General features: G+C 45.9%; 2 protein-coding genes across 3 annotated transcripts; both read right to left on the reverse strand.

Moving 5' to 3' along the window:
• Positions 1 to 396: 396 nt before the first annotated feature.
• On the reverse strand, positions 397 to 6,181 carry LOC128728806 (phospholipid-transporting ATPase IF). Its single transcript, XM_053822453.1, has 6 exons — positions 5,974 to 6,181; positions 4,798 to 5,900; positions 4,075 to 4,724; positions 1,118 to 2,437; positions 705 to 1,034; positions 397 to 622 (listed from the first exon to the last, which is right to left on the reverse strand). The coding sequence occupies exons 1-6, from the start codon at positions 6,131 to 6,133 to the stop codon at positions 397 to 399; spliced, it is 3,789 nt and encodes a 1,262-aa protein (XP_053678428.1). The 5' UTR covers positions 6,134 to 6,181.
• Positions 6,182 to 18,001: 11,820 nt separating this feature from the next.
• On the reverse strand, positions 18,002 to 20,000 carry LOC128728851 (negative elongation factor D). Of its 2 annotated transcripts, none has more exons than XM_053822499.1 (3): positions 19,836 to 20,000; positions 19,041 to 19,765; positions 18,002 to 18,965 (listed from the first exon to the last, which is right to left on the reverse strand). In XM_053822499.1, exons 1-3 carry the CDS (start codon positions 19,908 to 19,910, stop codon positions 18,002 to 18,004), a joined length of 1,764 nt encoding a protein of 587 aa, XP_053678474.1. In that variant the 5' UTR covers positions 19,911 to 20,000. The 2 variants fall into 2 exon arrangements, with proteins under 2 accessions (XP_053678474.1, XP_053678475.1); XM_053822500.1 differs by having other exon boundaries at positions 19,041 to 19,758; positions 19,832 to 20,000.
• Between the last annotated feature and the right edge of the window lie 341 nt (positions 20,001 to 20,341).

The raw sequence follows: 20,341 nt of genomic DNA on the forward strand, positions 1-20,341 counted from the left end.
GAAACCTACAATTCGAAAAGGGTGCGAAATGTAGCACGCTTCCGGCCGTGCAGGACAAATGACCGCAGGAACAAGATCGTTTTACGGCTTACGAGATAACTTAACGGATTCACTAATATACGCTGACGATATAAATAAATGATGGTGTTGTAAAATAATTTAAAAAAAAAACGCTTCGCGAATAAGTAGCTTAATAATAAGGAAAAGCTGCTGCTAGGAACCTGCACGAGTTACCGCGCAAACAAAGAAAGTAATGGGTAGTATGGCATCGAAATCGCATGTTCGCAAAATGGCGACGCTCAAGGACGCTATAGGATATCATATATGCTGATGATCGTTATTACTTGTTTGATCTCGTCATGATCGTCGTTGGTTTGCCGGGGGAGACGAACGACGTTAAAGCTCCGTGGATTGAATATTATTTGTGCGCTTCTGGAAAAGCATCCGCCGGTACTTTGCGCCACCCGGGAAAATATGACCCAGCTTGATGTCGAGAGCTCGCAGCGCCATCATCGTCAGGTCCGGTAGAAATCCTGCGAGTAATATCACAAAGCTGAGCAGCCAGAACGTCATCGACGAGAGCAAATTGTTGTACACCTGCAGCATCGGGCCGTCATAGTTGCTGAAATAGGGGCGAAAGAAAAAAAAAAGTCCACACGGTTAGTGTGTGATCGTCCGTGCGAGGGAGTCTCCTTTCAACTCACATATGCAGCAGGTTGTAGACGAAGGTCGAACCCATGAAGGCGAATATCGACAGCAGCACGGTGGCGATGAACACGTACGACTTGTAGATCGTTTCGATCAACAGCTTCAGATTGACCAGCACGACAACGTTGTGGATGAGAATGGTGCCGTAGCAGGAGAAGCTGACGGTGGCCGGCCAGTTCGCGTACAGTGCCGGATTACCGATCCACACCCCGTACGTGAAGAAGTAGATCACCGAGAAGTGGTAGATGGCGAGCATCATCCAGCCGATGAAGTACTTCCACGCGTATTGTTTGTTTCCGGCCACTTTCTGGTATAAGGCGGGATTCCTGTGGATGAGATGAGCGGGCCACTGTTACGATCCATATCACAAGGTCAAAAGAAGGTCACAACAACTGCAGCAGGAACTCACTTAAGTAGCGTTTGCTCTTGGTACGGTTTCTCAGTAAGCGCAAGCACCAACACCGGAATGGCGGTGTAGACGACGTTGTAGAGCGTGAGGAACAGCGAATCATACACCGACTGGTTGGAGAAAAGGCTGTGAATCTGGAAATACAGCTGCACGCCCATAAACACCAGGTTCTTGTAGAAGAAGTACAGCACCAGCACGGCAAGCCGCGTGCTAAAGTAGTGACCATGCACGAGCAGCAGTTTGCGGAGCATGCAAAACTTTGCGAACGCATAATCCGCACACCGAGCCGCCTGACGACCTTCACGCCCAACAATACCCAGTCCAACATGCGCTTCCTGTATCATCGACACGTCATTAGCCCCGTCACCAATGGCTGCCGTCACCGGCGAACCCTCGGAGGTCTTCATCAGCTCAACCACCTTGCTCTTCTGCAGTGGGCTCAACCGGCAGCACAGTACGGCCTGACACCGACCACTCAAGTCACGGAATTGCTCCGGAATCTCCTTCAGTGCGAGTGCAAGACTACCACCGTCGATCAGCAGCGAGAACGGTAAATCCCGACGTTGGAACATCTCCAACGCCAGCGTATCCAGATGTTGCTGCACTTGTTCCGGCGTTTGGCAATCGGTGATGAAGTAACGTGCCGATCCGTCCGGGATGTGACCACAGCTGAGCGCGATGTTGAGTGCCGTCTCCACCTTGTCACCGGTCAACACCCACACCCGTATCCCGGCCTGTCCCAACGCCTGCAGTGTACCTCGGACGTCGTCCTGCAGTGCGTCTTCTACTGCAGTTGCTCCTAACAGCTCTAGCTCTGTTTCAATGCGACGCTGGCACTCCTCTACCAGCTCGGCTCGGTTGACCAGGGAACTACTCGCTTCGATCAGCTCGTCACTAAACGTTTGGTACTCCTGCTGAGTCAACCGGCGACGTGCCACGGCCAGAGTGCGTAGACCAAGCTTTGCGAACTCGTCGATATGCTTTTGCGTTGTCTCGATTAGTGGTGAGAAGGCACAAAGTGGCAGGACGTGGCTCTCAGCTCCTTTCGTGTACAGCCAGATCTGACCGTAGGTGTCTCGTACGATGATACTCATACGCTTACGATCTGAGGTGAACTCCAACACCGCCAGTCGCTGGTACTGGACTAACTCTTCGTCTGGAATCTCTCCGAGGCGTGAGCGTACGTTCTCCCGGACACAGGTTCGACGTAGTTTGATCTGCATTTGGTCACCATCATCACCCACATACACTAGGCCCATGCGAGCGCACACCTCCACCAACGCCTTTTCGTCCGGGCTTGACGCCTGGTAGTCCATTTTCCTATCAATTTGGAGAACATAATCGAATTAATGTTTGTTTTAGACTGGTTCCATTATAGGTAAGTAATTTTGGAAAAGCTACGTGGTTAGTATTTTTCCATTTTGAATGGATAAATAAGACCTCCACCGTTTAGCTGATTGTTATTATTACAGGCTACATAAATAACAGGGCTTATTCAAATACGTCAAAGGAATCCCTTATGGTTTCATCCGCATATATATACTCAGAAAATGGGATTCAATTCGTAATTGCATTCGAAAAAAAACCCCATTATGTTTTATGGTTTCCTCCAATCATGTACACGTTTTATGCTTGTTTTTATCAAACAGACCTCGGCCTTTTCTAAAAAGGAAAATTCTGTCCTTTTTAAACGTTTTTCATTTTTTGTTTTTGATTCGTATTCATTAAATTGTAAATTGTTTTTTTTTTTCATTAACTTATGTTTGTAGCATATGTTATGTACCAAATATTTTCATTTTACAAAAGCTTGATGAGGAAATAAAATGGCATATTTTGTTGTTTGATAATCAATTGATCTACTGAATATTATTGGAGTTCAATATTCCATGTTTTGTAATGATAGTTTATAAAATTGATGAACAACTGAAGACATTTGTCATAAAGTCATGGACAACTGCCATTTACGACAGAGTAGCTTATTTGAGTTGTATCATAAGATATATGGTTCAAACAAATTCAATTCACTTGTACCTCGAAGGGTAAGTTATTTAAGATATCATAAGTGACGAAATTTTTAATTTACAATTATGTTTCAATTTACTAGCTTTTATATACAAACAAAAATAGACTTTAATAATTTTGTCAAATAGTTCTTATGAAACTGAAAATCAACCTTCAAATCAAATAATTTGAATGAAAATGTATCCTTTAAACATTCTTTGGTTAGTAGCTATATGTTTTAAATACCAACTGTAAGCATATTGATTTTAAATAATTTTTTTCTAGACTTCAGAATAAATTATAATGATGAAACTGTGAAACGAAATAATGTGAAGGGTCAATGAATCGAAAAAATCTTCAAATTTATGGCTATGCATGATAAAATTTGAATCATTATACTCCCAGTTCACTCGAGACGTTTTTCCAGAACCAATTATCACTGTGAAGCGAAGCATGGATTCAATTGAATATTCAAATGTAACTCTGACAACGATGAAACATCACGATTTTGGACTTATAATGGGTACGAAATGGCGCATTGATGCTCGAAAACGAACAAAATGATACAAATATTTTATCCGTTATCGTGAGTTTCAGCTTTGAATGACATTTTAGAGGTTTTTTTAGCAACAGTGCATAACTTTACAATAGAACAATCCCACAATAACAATTCATCAACGTGCTGTAGGACGATTTCCCGCATACTGATAAAGTAAGTAAGTAATATCACAAAATACATTAAAATGAATGTAATTTTTGACACGAGAATAATAAACATCATTTCATGGACATAATCCCTAACGTGGAGTTTCGATAATAAATTTAAAATATAACCGAAGCCAGCTTGAACACGACTGCAATGGAGGCGCCTGGTCCTCCTGATGCACCTGCGTCCCAGTACGTCTACAGGTGGAAATTGATGTAAACATTTTCGCTCAATAATGCCTTGTACTTACTGAATGAAGGAATCCACCTCACGTTGCCGTACATTCGACTCCTGCCGCTGGATCACGGACGACTCATTATACGCCGGGGCAGCATACGATTCGCGCACGGACCGTGACAAGTACGAGCCCCGGTTCCGGCGTAACGTCACCACTGGTTTGGGTGTTTGTACCGCTGTTAAGTAGCTCTTGGGCCGTTTAATACCGGCCGGTGCGTGTGACTGCGTGCGTCGGTGGCCAAGCATCCGCGGATCATCGGTAGGAAGTGTTGCCGGTTTCTCCTCATAAGCCGAAATCGTCCGCTTCAGCTCAAGCTGTGCCGGTAACTGCAGGTCTCCGTTGCTGCTGGCATTTGGCAGGATAAAGCTCGTCTCGTGCGTCTCGATAAGGCTCAGTGGCCGATCAGCCGGTCCAACTCGGTTGCGGACCTCGAACGGGCTGCCTGGAATACGCCGGCTTGTGCGAACTGAGAGCGTTTCCGGGTTAACATTAACGGTCTCCTCCATCGGCATCGTAGTGTCAAACGTTTCCTCTTCAATCGGACCGCTCGTCGTGTCGGGTTCTTTCGCACGCAGGTTCTCTTCCGACTCGTTGATGTAGTCACCGGCCACCTGTACTGTGTGGCAAACCGCCAGTGCTTGGAAGAAATCGTACACCTGTGTCTAAAAGCAGAAGCAGAGTGTTAGTGCTCAATAGGAGAGAGAATGAGGACGTCCACGGTCTGAAGATGCTCACCGGAAGCTCATTTATCTTGAGTGCATAACGCCGGCCAGCTTCCAGCAATCGGCGACCACGCTGTTCATACTTCCGGCCTCCAATCGAGCACTGCTGGAAGATCATGATGTTCTTCGTGAGCGTACCTGTTTTGTCGGAGAACAGCAGCGACACCTGCCCGAGCTCCTCGTTGATGTCGGACGTGTTCACGATGCACGGTTGGTCCGTCTCTTCGTCGTACAGATCGTGGTCCCATTCGAGGTAGAAACCACCGAGGAACTTTGCCATCTCGATCGTCACGTACAGCGAGATCGGGATGAGGTAGTTGAACAGGATGAGAAATGAGAAGAAGTCCTGCAGGAACTGTGACACTCGGTAGTTGGAGCGCATCTCGCCAAGGTACACATTGTGCTGCTGCTGATGCCGATCGTTGTACCGCTTCAGGAAGTAGCTCACCGTGACGATCCCGACCAGCAGCACGAGAAAGAACACCAGGTACTTGTTGACAAACTGCTCGCTCGAGCTCATCTTGTTCGTTGTCATGCGGCTGTTGAGAGCGAGCTTCGTCTGCTGGCCAGTGTAGACGGCACATCCAATGGCCCACTCGGTGTTGCGGATGCGTGAACCCCTCAGCAGCAGGTTCTCAGCTGCGAGAGGTAGAACACTATGCTCCCCGGCCGTAACATGCACGTCCGCTAGCTCAATACGACCGTTAAAGTGGTACAGATCCGTGTGAGGCTTCTCGTACTCGATGCGTCCGAGTGATTGCAGTCGTTCTGGGGGCAGAACTGGAACACCTTTCGGGACGCTCATCGTCTTAAGGTTCGTCTCACCGTCTAGGTTGGCCGTTGTCACGAAACACCTGCCATGCTCATCCGACGTCCGGAGCAGCACTACATCACACGGTATATCACAGTCTCGCGACATCAGCACAATATCACCCCGCTGGATGTCCTGGCAACGGATCTCCACTGTAACACCGCCTCGGATCACCGAGACGGGCGAGAAGTTGACCATGTTGTCCGCTCTGTAACGCAGAAAGTTTTCGTAACCCTGCTTGGCCGCTGTCACTGCGATGACGAACACCAGCGGAACCAGCGACGTCATCGGTGAAACAGGACTATCTGAAGGTGTAGAGAGAAGCGCAAAGATGGCGGTAAAAAACGAACTCCACACAGAGCCGAGCTTATCGCTTACCTATCACTATCGATATGACGGTCATGAACAGGAAGTACAGGTTGGCGATACGGCGAAACTGCTCGAAAAGGTTTAGCGGCAGGAAGGTGACCAGCGTGTACTTCGTCGACTTGATGCGGTTAGTGTCGTTGGACTGTGAGCGTTGCTTCTTCTCCTGCATGTCATGGCCCACCCGCACACTCAGCGAGTCCGACTCCTGAGACACTCGGTTGCCCTGCACAAGCATTCCGAAGAAAGAAGGAGTTGATCAACCACGCACATACGCTGCAAAGATGCCGCTTGCAGAATGTTGCGAATAAATGAACCATCGAGCAGAGCGTTCGGTGCAACGGGTGTGGCTAACGGCTTTGCTCTTGAGCAAGGTGAACCTCCAACACCTCCACCAAGTGCGTGATGAATCATAGGCTACATTACTAAAGCAGCGCCACCTTATCACACTGCCATTGGGGACACATTTCGACGGCTTTACGTTGACACTTTCCGCCGTCATCGTTGACCCTCGCGATGTAATCTTCAGGAAGGTGGTGGGGAGAGTGAGAGGGAGAGAGGGAGGGAAAGGGAGGAGTGGGAAGTTGCTTATCTATTACCACCCCTATCAAACCGGAGACTATCATGTTGTTATCAAAGAGTGTGAGCAAATTAGGGAGAGGGTTTTTGCGAAATTCCACACTCAAAACGAACATTTCTGACAGCATTAGTTGAAGCTTTTTTTTTTCAATTTTGCCCCCGTATCGATATGGTGTTGGAACATGAAGACATTTGCAAGGGATCGCAAGTTGGAATTCGGTTCTTGAAGGTCTGATTTAGATAGTTTTCCAGCAACCTGTGTTTTTTAAATGCCACGATTAGGTCCTCACGTATGCGATTATTTCAAATTCAATCCTCTTTGTTCAAGTATTGGACAGGACAATTGGTAGAAATTTAAGGTGTTTCTACCATAACCTGCACAATTTGCACTTCCACAACTATTGGAGCACGTACAACAATCAACCTCAGTGTTCTAAACACCAGCAGGTTTATGCACGAACTACCAGAAAAAAGGTGTTAAATGGCTCGTTTACGGCCTCGCGGGACATAATATTTAATCATGAAAACCAACAAAAAATAGAAAATGAAACTCAATACTATTAAAGGAGGGCCATTACGCGATGCCATTATCAAGGAGCATTCAGGCGAACCGCGGCTTGAATTTTGAGCCAGGCATCTGAAGACGGTTGGATTACTGCTCCGGGCGCTTCCAACGATGACGATTGGTTTAGTTTATGAATATTACCATTCCACTCGCTTCTCCGCCTGTGGGAAATCGTTCCAGCATCCTTGGGCTCGGAATGGGCGGAAATCAGTTTTTCTTCGATGGAAAATGCTTCCAAACGTAACGGAGCGCCTTGGTGAGGTAATAAAATGGCTCTTGCCATTGTGCGGAGGGTTCTTTGGGGCAAGCGATATTGCTTCGCTATTCAGGATTCCTGGAGCCACTCGGAAAGTCCTACACTCGAAAGGTTGTTGCGATGGCACACGTGCATAATGGACACTTGTCGGTATGAAAGTAACGTTTTTCGAGGTATTGGTAAATCGAACAATATTTCTTTAAAGAGGAGTAAGATAATATTAATCCAAAGTATTTGAGATGTTTCTACTCGAAACCACAGACGGTATTTTACTAAAAATGAAGATTTTAAATTCTTTATGTTGACTATTTTATGTGCATTCTTCCGATAACTATCAGATGTATTTTCTTTCTTTTAAATTTCGCACTATTTTGACAAGGAAATTGATGTTCTGTGTTGTTAAATTATCAATACTTGTAAAATTAATTGAAACTAAATTAGCATTTATATAAATGCTGCAACCATTTTGCTGGCAAAAGCATAACCGCTTAGTACAACTAAGCGTTCTTTGCGTAATCTATCTCTTTTTGAGTCTCTACCAAAAATGTAATAAATTACAACACTTAATTATTAGTCTAATACAACACTACATATAAGTAAATATGCATGCTCCAGCACCTCGCAACTGATTGGGCGATAAGAAGCAGAATGTCGGGAAAGACTCAGTGGAGATTTGAAACCATTCGTGTGTTTGTGCCGCACACTAACGCTTTCGGCAATCGAGCGCCTCAAATTTCATTCAACCCTCCATTTTCTGTGTTGAATTGTAAAATCATAACACGTATTTCAATTAACGAGCAAGACATTCGTGAGATAATTGACGATTCGTGGGATTATTTATATAAACAGTTTTGCTCAAATAAATGATTATAGATTTTAGGCAACATATTTAATTAACACTTCTTTCAACCTGGTTTACTCAATATTCTGTTAAAATGCTTTTCGTAGCGTGTGTATATTATGATATTCTTTGAAAAATAGTTACCCTGCACAAAATATACCTGCACAAAATATGGCACCACGTGTGACTAATAAAATAGCTGCAATGGTTTTCCAAAACATTGTGAGGATAAACAGCAGATGACCAAATACTATACAAAACAAGTGGTAAAAGACGCACTTTTACCCTGTTTTTACCCGAAACCACAAAAAATGCATGTGATTATTTAAATCGCAATAAACAATTGGCGTTTTGTTAGCTGCATGCGCTGTTGCTTGACCAACAGATGCAGGCTTAGAGCAGGTTTAGAAGTATGCATCAGCATTGGGGGTTTTGCCAAATACTAGCCACTTTTCATTTTGTTTTCTCATGTGCACCACGGTTGCTGATTCCAATAATAAATCTTGAAAAACCGCGTATGGGCGGCATCCACTTTCGGCGCAGGGTGTACCTATGAACTGCGCCCACTATGCCCTGGACCACCGTTTAAACGTTCAATATAACCGTCACCGTTCGCTCAGGGTGGCCCACCCAAGAACACCTGCGATGTAGGCGCGATGGGGGGAAAAATCGCTCTTGCAACAATACACGCAAAAACACTAAAAAAAACGCATCTCTCGAAGATGGGTGGAAAATGGTACACGGGAAAACGTAGGTACAAGTGAGAGTGAGAGAGAGAGAGAGATGGGGGGTGGAAAAAAGAAAAGCCACCATAAACTAGCGGAAAACATTTCCACTTTCTTGGTTCATGCCCGCGAGCCGGACATGGCGCTGGAATCACTTTGAGAAAATGTTCCTTTTCCGGGGAACGAAAGAAAAAAAAAAGCGCACCCTCCACCCAGCACAGCGTGGCTTTAATAAAACCCTGCGAGCATGCTGCACATAAAACTCGAAAACATAAGCCAGTGGGAGCATCAACAACAACAACAAGAGTGAAAAAAAAATCCGCAGAAAATGCCCGCCCGCCCCCGTACACTCGTTACCTTCGTCCAGCACAGGAACCAATGCCACCAGGAGCGAATGTAGGTGTGGCCCGGATCACCACCCACTTCCGGTGCGCCCCGTTCGCTCGGCTCAGTCGACTCGATCTCATCCAGCGTTTGCATCGTGCTCGAGTGCTTTCACAAACCGCCCGTAAGCCCAGCCACCATGCCCCTTTTTGGGGGATCGACTTTTCCGCTCGACTTTTCCGTTTGATAGGTGCCCACGATCCACGAGGCGCGCGTTGATGGATGTCCTTGAGGGTGTTGGAAGGGTTGATCAGCTGGGATCGAGGTTCACGCACGAAATCGGATTCACCCGTGTGGGGAGGAGTGTGACAACAACAAAAAAATGACACCGGGAAATGACACCTAATTGTTGATTGCACGGCCACCGCCGAGATAATGACAAACGAGCACACTTTCCGTGGGTGTTTCTGGGCGTGTATGTGTGTGTGTGTGTGGGTGGGTCGCTAAAGGTAGATCGATAATTAGCACTACACCAGCGCACAAAGGGGTTTCTCTGGTCAGGGAACGCCAAACACTCCACGACGGTCACTGTGGCGTGTGGCAGAATGCTCACAACCCATGAGCCTGGACGGCGACGGGATCACTAAAACACTCGTCTCCGTCTGTAGGGCGGCTGCAAAAAAAAAATCGCCCGTGACGTGTTTCGCACACACAACAATAACAAAGCATGCAACAATACCGGACGCTGTTTTACGATCCTTTCGTCTGCGCTGTCCACCCTTTTTCTTTTCTTTTCTTTTCTTTTCTTTCTCCTAAGCTCACTGGAGCTATGCTGCAGCGATCACTCCCGCAGCAGCCGGACGGGAATCGTATCTTCCCCCCCTCCCTCCACACCTCTCCCGCTCTCCACCCACCCTCCTCGTCGTCACACAACGCGCGCGAAGCCTTGGCACAACTTCGACACCCTCCGGCTCCGGTTGGACGCAGCGAAGCAACGAGCTTAACCGAACGCGAGACCGAACACGAATGAGCCACCCGCCAGCGGTTATGCGCCTGTCCGGCTCGGTTAGTCCGGCCGCAACGCAACTGCAAGCCCCCACGAGCACACACACGCACGCACACAAACCAACACACCAATGCAGTGCCGTCGGCGGATGGCGCAAAAAACCACGCTACGCTAGTGGAGCCGCGTGAGCCGGCGTGACAGACTGATCGTTGCGTGGTTTTGGGGTTGTTTTTGTTTTTGTTTTTTTGCATGCGACTTGGGTCACAAATCCTGCCCGACATTTCCATGCGTCCGTGCGTGCGCGTGCGTGCGTTTGTGTGTGTTTTTTTTTCTTTTCTTTTTTCTTCAAACCACACTGGCGCGGGCATAAAAGGGTTGAGTTTTCGCGTAGAGTGTGGACGCAAAGCAACAGCGCAGAAAAAAAATAACAAAGAAAAGGAAAGAGCTTTGAATGGGAAAATGGTCGGCAACATTAAACGGTTTCCTTTTTTTTTCTTTTTCTTTTTTTCCGATCTCCAAACTAGCCAGTGCGTGTGCGAGGGCAAAACAAAAAAACCACCACTACCACGAGCACGGTGTGCTAAAACGGTGGAGTTTCAGGACTTTCGTGGTGATAACAGCCCCAACTGGAGTCTGTGTCTGGGTCCGCGAGCCTCGAGAAGGTGTGTGAAGGTTTTTTTTGTGCGGCTTTTCTTTTCGCGTCTTCAGCACCCCGTTCCGTTGCAGGGAATGCATCGGGCGGCTTATCGCTTTTCGTGGAAACGTCCCCGCTTTGCAAGTTCTTCCGGAAAGGGAGCAACCGAGAAGCAGGGGGAAAAAAAAGGCGTTACGAAAGGGTGTAAAAGAACGCGAAAGCGAACGCCGGAGTGTGCACTGGTGCTCCTAATATCCGTGTAACCTACTGCGGGTGTGTTCAAGCCGCAACACTCATAATGCGTGATCGTACAGCCACCGTGGCGGATGCAAAATACTCAGATCTCTACCCTTAGTCGTTTCCGTGTTTTTAAGAACACGCGTTGTTTAGCTGGTTGTATTCGCAACCCCCTTTTGGATGGTCTCATTTTGCCATTTTTGTTATTGTCAAAGCCACCTCAAAGGGTGAGTTGCGTGAGGAATGTTTCTACATCATTTCCGCAACCCTTGCAGGGGTAAGAGATTTTTTTTATATTTAAAAAAATTAAAATTATTTAGAGACTACACCTAGATAGCTTTAAGTAAGCAGTTCACGCAGTTCTCTTATAAAAGCTATATGAAAAAAATTTCCGTGCGCTTAAAGTATGCGCCACATTTTCTTTGTATCAATTCGAAATGAAAATTTAGTTGTTGATGTAATAAAATTAATAAATTAGATTTCATATTAGACAGTTCAAATAGCATTTTTGAGAATGTCTGATAAAAACCATCCCAAGAAATGCGCAAAGATCTTTGAAAGTGAATCTTTTTTATTTCAGACCATTATATAAGCTCAGTTTAAGTTTGCAGCATTTCCTTTAATATAAGCTTCCTTTGTAACCACATTTTGGGCAGAGAAATTGCCAAAATAAAGAGGAAATAGCCAAAATAATGTGGAAACATATAAAGTTATGAAAATTTTTTGTTCCAATAAAAATTTGATAGATTTCATCAATTTGAACAATTTTAAACCAAATTATCACACAACTTAGTATTCATATTTAATTTTTCTCATACATTTTGTTTGTTACTTAAAACAGTTATTAATAAACTTTGTTAGCCAATTTCAATGCATAAATGTGTGAGAACTATCCAAAACTAATCATATTTCATCGTCAATAACATCATTAGACACAATTCAATCAAAATCCTTAACAAAAATACATTGACGCTACAGTTTTATCCCCATATGCCCATTCTAGCTTCAGTCGCGCTCACTACACGTTATGAGATACGGAAAGTTGGACAAAAGATAAGATAAGTGGCATCAGCATAGCTCAACAATCGCTACCGCTTCATGATTCGCTCAAATGTGTGTGGGTGAGGTGTTGTTATGTCTATTGCTGAAACGACTAAAGGGTTGCAGGTCGATAATATCTAGAAATAAGCCAAATCTGAAACGTTTGATAATCGATTGAGGTGCAAGAATAACTCGTTTAAAAGGATATTCAGATGGCAGTCAAAACTGTCTCAATTACTTGCTTGCTTCTTCTTCTTCTGTACTAGTTTGGGCAGTATGTGAGCCTATTTCCGGTGTCGGATTGTCGACGTAGTCATTAGGATGACTCACTTCATGACTTAGAACATTGGCGAGATTTTACGGTGATGCGCTTTGCATGCTTGTTTATAGTGAACAAAATGTGGCACATAAAAGTTTATCCTATATTCATGCAAATGGTACCATACTTTTAAAAACCTATTGCTATCAAAGCATCTGAAAAATAGGTCAGCTTAATTCTGTACATTTGGAATCGCTGTACAGACTACATGTTTAACGATCGATTTTGTTCTATCAGCTAACATTTAAAAGTAATTTATGATTGTATCTTTTATTGCATTGAAAATCCCTTAGTGCCATTTGTAAACCATATTGCAAAGATGGATAAATTCTTCCAACCGCATCATCGATCGGTAAAGTAGACAAAGCATGCAAATTTTATATATATTCATAAATCCGATGCTGACGATGATTATTTTTCCTAGCAGCAATACAAAGTTTAGTTTGATGAACTTTAAAGTAATCACCTGTTATAAATGTTACCTACTGAATTCTATTTTCGCCAATTAAAGCTCATATCGCACGTAGTAATTTAAAACAGTGAAGAGGTTATTGCAACTTGTAATTGTGTTCTTATAATTTACCGCTACTGGTATGGACATTTTTCATACCTTTTCTTAAAAGCTTTATTCATTAGACTGATTGCTTTATTTGCTTATTGCAACCTTTTCCTGTCGCCAGCTTCCATCTGCCTGAAGAAATAATGCCGGCCAATGACTAAGAGCTGTTTTCGTGCGGTTCACTTCGATCATAAAGCACGTTACCAACAGCACCCCCATTTATCCGACCGATTTCAAAATCAACCAACAAATCCCACCGGCAGTATCACCTTTCCCGAACCCGAAAAAGGGAACCTCCTTATCTCGTGGAATGAGCGCAAAAAATATAAAAAAAAATACGCACATACACAACGCATTTCGCCACTTACGACAAATTCTCAGAACCACGCGGAACATCGCTAGAAGCACTTGAGCCATGAAATCGAAACGAAGCCGATATCACGTCACACCATTTCGCGGACAGCCACAAAAAGGGAAGAAATATAGTAAATCGTTTAATCAGCGTTTACGATAGCGCGGCAACTCCCCGGGACACCGATAACGCAACGTAACGCGCTTTTGGCGGCAACGTAACGCACACAGCCGCGGGTGTTCCGAAATTAACGGAACGCTAGGTGCACCGGAACGTATCAGTGTGGTGGTAACGATCGCAGCACCCGGGAGCATCCCGTAATTGATCCGATCCTCACGACACACGCCAAAATCGAGTCGATTTTATTGAAATGATGACAACCTAGCGCGGTTTGCTTTCGTACGATTTTTATTACCCCCTTCACCGTCTTCTCCCGCGACCTGATGCACCGATCGTTCCCACACCCTTCCTCTTCGATCGTTAGGCGCTTCCTCCGTCGGCTAGAAAGCCATTCCTAATTTCGGGCTGGGGCGGAAGGTCAATCGATGCCAATATGGCGCCTCATCAGGGCATCGGTGACGTTCGTGGTGTGCAAGAGTTGTTTAGAAATTGACAGTCACGGTTCGATCTTAGAGTTTTGCCGGGAATGCGCTGGTGGCAAGTGATAAATCTCGTCCAACACAATCAGCCGAAGAGCTGTGGTTATACGTCGAATTCGCCGTGATAGAGTAACGTTCTATATCTCTTGAACAATGCGCGATTTCGGCTATCTCGAGGGGAATCTCATTGTACCACAGGATAAGCGCAACAAGGAATGGACCTTCGCTAGCACCCAGACAAAAAATAGCCCCGCGTTTAAACACGTCCCTGGTATCGAACGGTGCCGAAACCCATTTCGATTCTAATCCTTATCGTCGACCCCACGTTAGGGGATGAAGCTGATTAGATAGCTTCCCCTCGAGGTGAGTTGGCAAAAAAAAAATAAGCAGAATGTACAACAATAAGTGACAACCTCGCAGAGGTAGTTTGAAGGTGTTGCAATAGTGGAATGCGATGAGTCATTTTCACTGCACCCTAGGTGATCGATTGGTTAATGGCGTAGGGGTTGAAGAAGATTAACCTCAAGAGGAAGTTTTCGGTGTCGCTCACCCGGTTCTTACTGAATAAGAATTTACTTACGAAAGGATGGCCTAGCGTGTTGATAGATGAAGTGGTAAATCCAAGTGATCGTTTAAGCGATTGATCCTTAAATTGTAACTCAAATCTTCGCCTCGTCTCGAATTGATAGCAAAAACGGTCCACCGTCCCCAATGCGGACACGTTCCAAACGTCCATCACCACGTGGCCGAAGCTTACTTACCATGATCGACGAGGATGCGGCCTCAGCTACCCCGTGACGTATCGCAAATCCTTCCGACAAAACCGCTCCTTTCGCCGGCACCGCGTTTACCGTGGCCGGCGAAATACACTTAAAACGATCGCACACCTGGCTGGTGGTGGGAATTAACGCGCAGAAATAAAAAATAGGTATCCAAAATAAAACAAACGTTAGCTGTCACACCGTGACGTATCCCGCCATCGTTGTTGCTTGACGTTTGCGCGCGCGATCGATCGCGGTTTCGCGGGGTTTTTTCTCTTCCTGCCACAATTACAACCGTTTCGGGGCTGGTTCACTCGCGAAGTGGTGCGATACTGCTTTGTGCCAAGCAACCCCAACCAAAACCGGGCGTCACCCCACTCGCAACGCGCCACCCCCTTTCCTCTACCCCTATCAAGCGCCGTCTGGTGTCGCTAGCACCGGAAGCACAACTCGAATGACGACACCGATCGTCCTTCCATTTGGGAGGAAGGGTGGTTTTTGGAGTGCAATGGGCACTTCCGGTAAGCCGAATGCATCACAACATCCCCAACACCTGGTTCCGGCTGATTGTGGAGGTGTTTTGGCGCCTTTTGAGACCCTTTTCGGCGGGCGTGTGTTGGTGTAATGCCAATTAAACTCACCCAGCTCGTGTGTTAAGGTCAGGCTAGCTCCGGCGTGATATGAACCATAAACACCGCCATCGTGCCACGTGCGTGTGTGTGTGTGTGGAAGCGTGGTAGTGTTGAAGATGCGACCCCGAGGGCGTAAGATATCACTGAGCACCCAACGGTATGCTGAGAAGGTGTGCAAAACTGTATCAATCCGATCACGCATGATAAGGAATCGAAGGGTGGGTTTGGTGAGGGGTGGGACGGGGTGCATCAGCTGTCTTCCTCCACTTCCCGGCCTGCACCAGGTCGATACGTCAAAAGTACACCACGCTGATAAGAGACCGTCCGTAGAGGGAGAAGGACTTGCACCAACAAAATGGCTAATGTTTGTTGAAGATATTGGACCATAATGGCTCATGACGCGTTTGGGTTCATTTCCGGTGTATCACACGGCGAATAATCAAATTTCTAATGAGACAAAATTATGACTTTATGGATAAAAAAACTAATGTGTGTATAAAACATACTGCAGGGATTTCTGCAGACGAAGGAGAAGCTTCACATGAAGTTGATTAACAGCTCGTATTTTTAAACAAAGTCGTAACATATTTTAAAAATACTAATGAAAATGTTATTTCAACATAAAATATGAATTCTCTTTATAATGAGCTTTTCGTAATTTAAGCTTCAATTGCCAGAAGTAAAGTTCTCATATAACCCCAGAAGGTTAATTTGTTCAACAGCTGAGCGTTGAAATAACGATTTTTTCTTTTGAAATCATGTGCTCCCTTAGTTCCATTATCGTGCCTAAACTTCCATTCGCTCAGTCAAACAACATTAAGATAAACTGCATTCGTACTGAGATGCAAAACTTTATAGAAAGCCGAACGACAGTTTCGAAACGTGATATATCGTCTATCCTATGGGGAAGCATACGTGAATCCTCGTGGCGCTATTTTCTGAGCGCCTCATTTTTGCACAGCCTCCGGCCACAGTTGCGCATTTGGATTTGAAAAGCTTTCTCTTTCGCTCGTACTCATTTTCTCTCTCTCTCTCTCTTTTTTTGTCTCTCTACGTATGCTTCTGTCTGAGGGTCGTCTGTTTAGGCGTTGTGCGATTTTTTTCCTTCGTTATTTTCTTTTGTCATGTCTCTTCCTCTCTCCCGCTCTCTCTCTCTTTAACATTTTATCTCCCTCTATCGTCTATTCTCTCGTTGTGCATATTTCGTTCAATTCATTCGTCTGCCCACGCGCCTGCTCGAAGCACAGGAGCTGAAACTGATCTGCAAGGAGGTAATAAAATGTTTACGATGTTTACAGGACCATTAAGACGGGATGATGCGAAAATGGACTGTTAAAGTTCGCGTTGCCTTTGGTTGAGCAGCTGTTTACAACGACGCTGTGTATCCATCGTAGACGTTTACACCATTTTCGCTATTGGTTTGCTCCTGAAAAGCCTCTAAAGGATCACGTTTTATTCTGGTCAAATCAACTGGTATGGTAAATCTGGTTCGTCGAAATGAGTACACTGAAATTGACATCACGAACGACTGTAAAATACTAGGCGCTTAACGAACAATTTCTTACTGATGTTGAGGCTTATATTACCAATGGTAATTGAAAAAATCAAACCCCAGGTGAAAAGCGTTCACCATCGCATCAAATTTCTTTCCAACGAGTTACAGAAGTACTAATTTGTTGCAAAAGTTAGTGATTTATTCATCCCCACAGAACCAACAGTTCGGCGAGACGGACGAGGGTTGAAAATCTGGCTGCCATCGATGAGCTACAAATGTAAATTAAAAAAAAAACCGTCTCCCTTTGTACACGATGACGTTCGTTTGGTTTTGTTTGTTGTCAGTTAACGTAATATTCAAAAATAGTTTCGTCCTTCCATCCTGCCAGGTCACGAACATGAGAGGGCACGAAATAAAAGCACAAATTATAGCATCTTAAGCACACAACTTTTAATTACATGATCGAATTGTATAACTAACAAACGATTTTAGGTTTTAAAGTTGTTCAATAAAGGGGAAAAAAAGGATATTCAGAGATTACTTAAGCTTAACTAGCGCAGCAACGTAAAGGGCACTCACACCATGAAGCGATGCAAGTCATTTTTACCGTCACGGAATCAAATACGCAACCGAGTACTGACACCCATTCGTCTTCGATTAGGCGTTTATGAAGGCATAGATCGCTTGAGCCGTGCCAGGAGCATGGAGAAACGTGAGAAGAGTTTTATCTGCAGCAACAACAACAATAACGACATTGATACTTGTCATAAGTCGGGAAAAAGGACATCTTTAGAGGGGGAATGGAAAATCTTCTCTCCATCGTTCCGTCGACGGGCTGATGTGTATCGCACGAAATAGTATTTGTGCGCGAACTTGTGACCAGCAACATGGTTCGTGGATGTACGTTACGTTAGTACACCTCCCAAGTTCAGCTCAAATGCCTGCAGGTTAGCGAAAGTTAAGTTAACTAATTATAGCTTAGTCCAAGATAACGCTATGGATTGTTGGAGTTTCAGGCTCAGCTACAGGCGCGTACATCAATACTACGCCCTGCTAAATATCACTCCACAACTAAATGAAGAGAAAGCTCAAGGAAGCAGTTGATGCGCTTCACCCTACAGCGTCGTGTAATGTGCCTTACAGTGTACGATAAACTCCGAAACCGGATCATTATCGCCCTCACCCCGCATCGAACCAGTGATCTCCTCGTTTTCGACCATCGGCAGAAACAGCTGGACAAACTCGCTCGAGTACGGATGCGTGACCGTTTCCAGCACCTCCGTCACAAAGTACCGGATAAGTGAGATGTCCGTGTCACCGCGACTGCAACACTGGCTGATGTACTTCACCACCGGCACGACACAGCCACGTGCGAGTAGGTTTACCATGCGATCGAGTAGCATCTTCTTCAGCTCAAGCTGCACCAGTATCTCCAGCTCGTCCTGTTTCGACTCAAACAACCGCACCAACAGCCGCAGGATCTGGTCGTGCAGGGACGCGTGTACGCACGCCACCTCATCCAACAGCGCCAGATGCAGCGGGCAACTCTCGGTGCACAGCTTAAAGTAGGACGGCTCCGTGACGGTGTTCTCAACCCAACGGATCACGCCGACGCCCACCACCGGAAACCGGATGCAGCTGTACAGTGTGGATATGTCGGCAATCAGCTCACTAGAGCCCCGGCTAACGTTGCAGATCGCGTGCACCTTCTCGATCGCGTGTATCGTCGCCTTCAGCTCCTCTTTGTTCGTCGTCCGGTGGCCCTTCGCTTGGCCCTTCTTGGCCGGTGTCTCGCACACGCTCGCCGCGTAACCAAGCAGGTAGATGTACTTCGATTTGTGCTCCTGGTTTATCTTCATGCCCACCTTGAACAGCGAGTCGACGAGCAGCTCGAGAAACTGCGGGTTGCGTATCAGATCGATTGGCGGTGGCTCGGGTGAGGAGTAATTCCGGTACAGCACCGTAATGTCGGCCGGATTGAGCGTGTTGCGTGAGAGCATTGAGGTAAGGGCTTCACACGCCTGCGGATGGCGGGACGATCCGTTAAGCGCCATCGTGATATGCGTCACGTTGTGGTGGCTAAAGGAGACGAAAAAAGAAACCAATTAATAACGCACAACGTCCCCGGGTGTCGGCTACAAGGCATCTACATACTTTTTAAGGGCATATTTGGTGATCTCCTGTGAGAGTCGCTTCATTATGAAGCCACCCTTCGACTCCTGCGACAGCACCTGGATCAGGACTTGGCTGTAAACGTACGTGTGCTGCCCGTGGCACACCATTTTGGCGCACTCTTCGATCGCACTCTGCCAATCTTCCGGATGGCTGAGAAACTTGGCAATGGCGGTCTTTAGCACGCGCGAGAACACCTCAATCTGTTGCGCTGCGGTCGAGATGGAGGTGATCTCGCTTTGAAAGCCTGCATCCGAGATCAGTTTAATGGTGAAGTTCAGCATAAGACACTCGGGGTATTCTTCCGCCAGCCGGTAAATCAGCGACCGCCACGTATGGTGCTCGATCATCTCCGTCAACCAGCCGGGCGTTTCACCTTCCTCGGTAAAAATTTTGTCCGCTTTTTTCGGGTCGAACGTTTTAAGGATCATATCTTTCAGGTGGTTTTCCACCATCGCTTGTACGTCCGTTACGCGTACGCCCGCCATGATAAGCCACTCGGCAAGCAGGTTAGCCATTTGTGCCACCGATGTGTAGTTGGCGGACAGCTGATTTATGACCTGTTCGGGTGTGCCACCTGCCTGGAAGTAGCGCTTCAGCTGAGTAAAAATGCCAGGCTCCATGATGTAATCGGTGGTTGCGAATCGCATCAGACAATCGTACCGCACCGCTTTCGGGTTTTCTGGCGGCTCTTCATGAACTTCCATCTGCAAACGAACAACAACAACAAAAACCGTTGTAAACGAAACCTGGATAGACCCGGATGCTTGCACCTACCTCCTCCTCTTCTCTCTTTGGGCTAATCTTGCAGCTGCTGCTATGCCACGCATCATCTTTGAATTCGTCCTCCATGGTACCGGATGATTACCGAACAAGTTTCCTGGTTGGTGTCGCCGGGTGGCTTGATGGTGTCTACGCGGTTCCGATGGTGGGAACCGTATCGGACACCGTTCAACCGGCGTGAAGCAACACAACCCCGTCTGCTGAGGTAACGGCCACCTCCAGGGACCTTAATACCACAAAACAATTTTTGCGAACGTTACTACGGACGCCAGGTTAGCTTACTAACGAAGTTTTCTTCACTTTTCCGGGTTTTTTTGCTTCTTCTTCTTTTGCGTGTGAATTATGCTTTCTATTCTAGGCAAAAAACATGACGAGCGCCACTTATTCGATGCGATTAGCTCGTCTGGAAATTCTGAAACATTCAAATGGTTTAAAATTAAATTTAACTGAAAATAATAAAACACAATATTGTTCACCTGCACCAATGCCGACATGAATAA

Source organism: Anopheles nili, chromosome X, assembly GCF_943737925.1.
Source record: "Anopheles nili chromosome X, idAnoNiliSN_F5_01, whole genome shotgun sequence".
Taxonomy (NCBI): domain Eukaryota; kingdom Metazoa; phylum Arthropoda; class Insecta; order Diptera; family Culicidae; genus Anopheles; species Anopheles nili.

Excerpts from the sequence above, each read along its gene's own strand:
- LOC128728806 (XM_053822453.1), bottom strand. The coding sequence starts at position 6,133 with ATGCAGGAGAAGAAGCAACGCTCACAGTCCAACGACACTAACCGCATC. Across the intron at positions 4,725-4,797 it reads TCAAGATAAATGAGCTTCCG|ACACAGGTGTACGATTTCTT; the intron begins GTGAGCATCTTC and ends TTCTGCTTTTAG. Across the intron at positions 1,035-1,117 it reads CAAGAGCAAACGCTACTTAA|GAATCCCGCCTTATACCAGA; the intron begins GTGAGTTCCTGC and ends TCTCATCCACAG.
- LOC128728851 (XM_053822499.1), bottom strand. The coding sequence starts at position 19,910 with ATGGAGGACGAATTCAAAGATGATGCGTGGCATAGCAGCAGCTGCAAG. Across the intron at positions 19,766-19,835 it reads CAAAGAGAGAAGAGGAGGAG|ATGGAAGTTCATGAAGAGCC; the intron begins GTAGGTGCAAGC and ends GTTCGTTTGCAG. Across the intron at positions 18,966-19,040 it reads ACCAAATATGCCCTTAAAAA|CCACCACAACGTGACGCATA; the intron begins GTATGTAGATGC and ends CGTCTCCTTTAG.